General features: G+C 41.1%; 1 protein-coding gene across 2 annotated transcripts; it reads left to right on the top strand.

Annotated features, from left to right (window-relative positions):
- Positions 1 to 313: 313 nt before the first annotated feature.
- On the top strand, positions 314 to 5,598 carry NMS (neuromedin S). 2 transcript variants are annotated; one of them, XM_032441738.1, is made up of 8 exons: positions 314 to 451; positions 530 to 585; positions 701 to 751; positions 1,372 to 1,431; positions 3,377 to 3,412; positions 3,844 to 3,885; positions 4,833 to 4,863; positions 5,451 to 5,598. In XM_032441738.1, exons 1-8 carry the CDS (start codon positions 379 to 381, stop codon positions 5,465 to 5,467), a joined length of 366 nt encoding a protein of 121 aa, XP_032297629.1. In that variant the 5' UTR covers positions 314 to 378; the 3' UTR covers positions 5,468 to 5,598. The 2 variants fall into 2 exon arrangements, with proteins under 2 accessions (XP_032297629.1, XP_032297626.1); XM_032441735.1 differs by lacking the exons at positions 314 to 451; positions 530 to 585 and having other exon boundaries at positions 625 to 751; positions 5,451 to 5,586.
- Positions 5,599 to 6,158: the final 560 nt, after the last annotated feature.

A 6,158-nucleotide genomic window follows, 5' to 3' on the forward strand; every position in this document is an offset into this window, starting at 1 on the left:
GTAGCCGTGTAATTGTATTCTACTCTAAAATTTAGTAACTAATTAGTGGTTAAAAGAATTAGTAATTAGTACTCAGGCAGCAACTAACACAGTTACTGTCAAAAAGTGACGTGGATTTCTTTCATTTTCTCACTAATCAAATCCCGACTCCTGTATTACCGTGGGGAATTTATGAACTCGTTGCAGCAAACTCGAAGTCTATATAAAAGAGTTTAGGAAGTCTCGGCCGGTGCTCTTCTCAGTCCGTTAGTGCAATTCCATGTCCCCCTGCCGGGGGCGGGGGCCCGGCGGAGCGGGGCCGTGGCCGCGGCCGGTGCCGCCCCTGTCTCGACGCGGCCCCATAAAGCCGCCGCCCGCCGCTGCCCTTCGTCGCCCGCCATGCCCCTGCCGTCGCCAGCGCTGCCCTGGCTGTTGGCCGCCTGCTGCCTCTGCGCCCTGCCGCGGGGCTCCGGTAGGTGCGGGGTCCGAAGGGTAAAAGGGGCTGCCCTCGGGGCCCCGCTGAACCAGCCCCGTGCGCCCCTCTCCGCAGGGTTCCCGCAGCCCCTCTCTCGCTATAGGGACGGCGTGGAGCTGCCCAAGAGCCAGGTAGGGAGCTCAGCTCGGGGGTTGAGGTGTGGGGTGGGGGAACTGGGCTGCTGGCTGGGGGCAGGGGCATGATGTGGACGGCCACACCGCTAACATCTGCTCTGTACTTCGCAAGCAACTGGCGCTGTGCTTCAGTCAGTGGATGGAGCTGTCCAGCCAGCCCCAGGTAAGCTGCCTTTGGGCTCAGGGTTTGCGTACGATCAGAAGTTAGAAGGAAACTTTAAACTGTTTTGTTGTGTGTGGTGGTTTTTGTTGTTGATTTTTTTTTTCTTCCCCTCGTATCTTTCAGTTTTGTTAAACAAAATTGGTTGGGAAACAGTTCCCAAAGACGGTTATTGGGTTGTCTTTATCTCATAGGATAAAATTATCCCTGTTGAACATACTGGGCTCTATGGTCACACATACACCAAACAGCTTATCTTGATGCCTATAGATGAAAATGAGTGTAGATAAAACATAAAGACAAATCGCAACCCAGCTAATTCTGGCACACTTGGCATAGGAAAGAGCATCTTAAATGTAAGTGATTCATTGGAATCTGTTTATAGCAAGAGGCTCTACTGACAACACAAGTCTTTCTGTATGTATTCTCATTACAAAATACTTGTCTTTCATCTCCTACAACCATCAGTAATCCTTACCCTGCTCTGAGTGGTTTTATTGGAACCACACACATACTATTTAAACTGTGCCGGGATCTGGGTGAAGCCTGTAACCTGTTCTCTGTAAGACCCTGTACATTGTGTCCTGTCCGAAAGTGCATTAAAGAACTGTTTGGTTTTGCAGATCTCCAGCACTGTTTTGGATCTTTGTTATTCCATATTCAACAGCTTGCAAACCAATGAGGTAAGGAGCAATTGCTGCTTTTGCCTAAAAGCATCCCCTCCTTAAACCTTTCTCCAAGAGATAACGTATAATCTAATATTGTCATAGTTTAGGAGATGCAAGAAAGCTAGCTGAGAAGTCACAAACTGTATATACAATATATATACTGAGCTATACCGAGTATAGCTCTTCCTCACTGGTGCGGTTGTATCAGGACTTAGCTCAATATCAGTTCTGCTTTAAAATGCTTTTTATTGTCGACAGTTTGTCAACAGTTGCCATTCCCATAATATTCAGACTGCCCTTAGGTATGTTAAAGCTATTTCACTTGTGGAGTTTGAGTCTTCTGTTTTATTAAATCACAAGTAGAGCCTTCAAGACAACAATAGAAAGTATTTTGACAGATATTTCAACTACTCTTCTTGCCCATGTCTTTGCCTTATTATAATTCCAAGCGTGTTTTCCTAAAGCGGCTATAACACTCTAACAGTACTGAAGTTTACTGTATAAAAATACTATCATTTCTCTATTGACTCTGTGCTTCTACAGCTTAGCTAATGAGGAGACATCCAGAATAAGCCAGTAACAGTTCCTGGTTACTGCTTTAGTAACTAACATTAACAAAAATTCACTCTTTAAGTCCTCAAGGCTGGGAGCTGGATTTTATAGTGTCTTTTCAAGAGTTACGGCTAATACTTGCAGTGTATCTGTAATAGGATTTCTAGGTGTTGTCTGGTAAAGCAGAGGCTCAGAGCAGAGTGTGAGAAATGGAAGACGTACACTTAAAAAACCTGTTGGGAGAAGTAGTGAACTATTTAGCTTCAACGTCTAATCTTCAAACAAATCTTGTAGATGGCAGTCTCAAAGGAGTCAATAGTAAATGATATCTAAACAGCATTTGAAAATCCCTTCCTAAAATCAAGTCAATACACAGTTTTTAGTAGCTCACCTGTTGTCATGGATCTTCCATATAATTAAATCCTATTAACTAGGACATCTGAAAGTGAGTCTAAGTTGTGTGCTGGTGTTTGTTTCTGCTTGATGTCCAATAATCATCTCAGAACAGCTAGCATCCACAGTATCTTTGTAGTCTCCCCATTTGTGTCCTTTAAGGTTTCTTGATTGAATCATGCACTTTTTTCTTCTGCACCATTTCGTACTGAGTTGGCATTAATGGGACCTGCTCTGTACATCATTTCCTCAGGGCCTGAACCAAGAACAGTTTAACAAGGTGATATCCTCATTTCACTGCCTGAATGCCAATTCCTTCATTCCTTCTTGAATATCTTTAAATTCCTCCCCCATTTCCCACCCACATGCTTTACCCGTGCTCTTCTCCTATCTTCATGCTTTGCTCTTCTTGGGCAACTCAATCCATTCAGTGGCACAGTGGCTTGGAGTTATTCTGTTCACAGCCAGCCAGATGTGTGGTCGTGGGCAGCTGTGCTGCAGGCAAGAAGGCTCTCAAACCTTGCATGTGTACTGGGCAGCAGGTCCAAGGCTTTGTGAGACACCTGTCTCTGCTCCCATGAAGTCACGGGGTAAATTTCTATTCCTGATGTAGAAAAACGAGCAATTTTATGAAGAGCAACAAGGGTGTGCTGGAAGGCATCAATAATAATGCCTGGGTTGAAATACAAGGACAATTTTCAAGCTGGAGAGCAGCCTCATTTAAAGAGGAGAACAGCTATCATGGACCATTTAAGCCAGAGGCACGGACTGCTATGCTTTGCTCCCATTTGAGCTCTGCTTCCCTCCCCAGAAATGAAGGCATGTTGAACAGTGGGGTTGGTTAAAGTGGGATTGAAAATAAATCTTCAAAATGATACATTTGCTGCTGTTGTTTTTGTAGCTGTTTTCTGTGTGTACTTTTCTCAGGGTGGAAAACCTAATCAGTGACAGAGGATTACTGCAAAAAAAAAAAAAAAAAATGGCATCTTGATTAATTTACACTGTTGATTTGCAGGAATCACAGATTGCTGCTGCAGAGTTTACAAAGAAGGTATGTAAATGTAATGGCAAGTGAGTAGGAGTATCTAAGTGATATATAAGTTTATATAAGTGATGCTTTTTAATGATTAGGAAGAGCTGAGCAGACCCTTTCTGCTGCCCATTGCTTTCTGTAAAGCAATGTACCACATGTAAAGCTTTCTTTTATATGTTTTCTCAAGCTTGTGAATCTTTAATTATGGTAACTTAGTATATTTACACTAGACAGAATGGATTGTTGTAGACAGTGCCCTTCGGGTATTAATTTTTAATCAGCATTCCAGATGAATGGGCATTGGAGACGTTCAGCATCTCATTATTTGCATGCTGCTGAAAGAGGCCCTGAATTATTGATAGGCTGATGGAATGACACCGAAACTTGTCAACAGATCTATGGAAATGAGTTTAAAACATTTTGTTAATGGTTTGTGTTTTATCTTACAGGATAGTCATGGGACTCTGGGACGGCCTTTTTTCCTTTTCAGGGTATTTGAATCTCTTACAGATTCTGTGTGACAGATGATGTTATATCCACATACCATCAACTTCTCAGCTTTACAAATTCTCACCACAATTTCTGGTTTTAGTCAGACATCAAATCCCCCTGTTTGAAGGCTGGAAAAGCCATTTGCTTAAAAAACTCTAGTTCAGCTAAAAGACCAAAGGATAACAAGATCTGCAGTGGTAATGGATTAAACTTTTTTAACTGTAAGATGTGACTGTGAATGTCTCAAGTCACTTCCTCTAAAGACAGCAGTAGTATGTGGCTTGTATGTCAGAGATGGTAAAGGTGCCCTCATACTAAATCCCCCAGATGAAGCAAATGCATGAGCTGATTGTCCACATGGCCTGAAAGGTCTGGCCGGTAGGCAATGGCATGCTGCATAACAGAGTGAGAAGTCAAAGCAGTGTTATAAACATCATCATTCCCTTCACTTTTTTTTCACCCATTGGCTTAAACTATGGCATGGTCTAGTTCAGGATACTCAGGTCTATGATTATATGGTTAACCTTATAAGGTCAACACCAAACTTTAGTTTAGTTTTTAGGAATGTTTTCAACATATCAGAAAAGAAATATTCTAAAAAGGAGGTTTTGGGCTGTAACCATTCTGCCAATTCAGAGTCTAGCCAGGTGCTTTCAGGGCTGATGTTTGTATGTTCTTTGTTAGGCACCTACTTAGTCCCTTGATGAGCTGTGACTAACTTCCTCACTGAGAATAATTGAAGTCAGACTGCTTAGCTGTTTGGACTGAGGCTGAACAATGTTACCTGGGTTCAAAGGCAAAACCCACCTACATGGCTTCCTCTGATACTTAACATGTCTCTTTAAAAGAAATCATAGTGTAGCCTTAATGGAAGGTATATTTTGGTGTGTTTACACATCTGATATCTAATATCTCTGTATAGCTCTCTCATTGTTTTATTTTTCAGCCTCGAAATGGAAGAACTATTGAAGGCAGTGGTGAGTAAACCATCCAAAAGCAACCAGAACTTGTTCCATATTTCAATAATGAAGGAGTTACTGAGGGGTTGTATAAACCTAGTGCATACTCAGATACCCATGTGGGTGTTTCATGTGGTCACTGAAAGCCACTGGGGCAGAATTCCTTTCTTGCTCAAAGTGTTACTGTAGATGCTCTTGTCAGAAGGATTTTTTTTTTTTTTTGAGGTTCATTCAGGAGGAGTTTTCACCCTCTGTAAAATGATAGAAATGATACAGAAATGACAACATTTTTTTTCCTAGTGGGTGTAAATTGTACTTGGAACACCAAAGCTAGCAAGTCCTTCCCTGCGATAAATGTGGACTCACCTCTGCTCCCAGCAACCTTCAGTCACCTAATTCCATGTGAGAACCCACTAATATAGATCTCTGCATGCAGATCGGAGTCATTTTTACATCATATTTAGAATTTATTGGGGTAAACCCAAGGAATTTCAGGTGATTTCATTTCTAACTTTAGGAAGGACTAAACGTACATAACTGAATACTAAATCACAGACAGATCAACATCTCAACATACAATATAACATTGCGTTAATTTATTTCAGAATACCATGGAATATGAAGTCTGTGGGTCGACTTACCAGCTCAATAACTTGGTTTATACAAAAACAAGAGACTTTCTGTTGCACTGCCTATTATGTGACTGAGTTGTCTGGAATTTACTGTTCTATATAATAAATTTGCAATCGTGAATTCTTCTTGTTGTCCTTTTCTATTGTAGCAGGTACTAAACCTCATTGGGCTGTAGTGTAACATTGTCTGGTTCTGACCTTATTCAAAATCATTTGAATAGAGATAATTTTCAAATACTTCCAATGGTGCATTTTATATTTATTGCATATTATTTAATTGGGTCATGTAGATAACTTTACTTTTTTGACAAATAAATAGTCTTTCCCGCCACTTAAGATACGTGCCATGATAAGAAATAAAAGTTATCATAGCTGTTTTAATGGGATAACTCTTATTTTGAATAATTAAAGGATTGAGTGGGATAAGCAATGAATCCAAAGCACTTTCAAAGAAGAGGAACACGTACTGCTGTCCACAGAAGTGCTGTAGAGTCAGATGATAACGTTTTTTTTCAGCCTTGCCTTGCTGGCTGTCATAAAGCACAAACGAGTCACTCGTGACAGATATCCTAAATATCTGCCCTTTTAATGAAATCATTAAAAAAAAAGTGACCCACAGCAATGGTCTCCTCAAGCTCTTTTTCACCTTAGACTCATAGAATCATTTGAGTAGGAAGAGAC

Source organism: Coturnix japonica, chromosome 1 (genome assembly GCF_001577835.2).
Source record: "Coturnix japonica isolate 7356 chromosome 1, Coturnix japonica 2.1, whole genome shotgun sequence".
NCBI classification, from domain to species: Eukaryota; Metazoa; Chordata; class Aves; order Galliformes; family Phasianidae; genus Coturnix; species Coturnix japonica.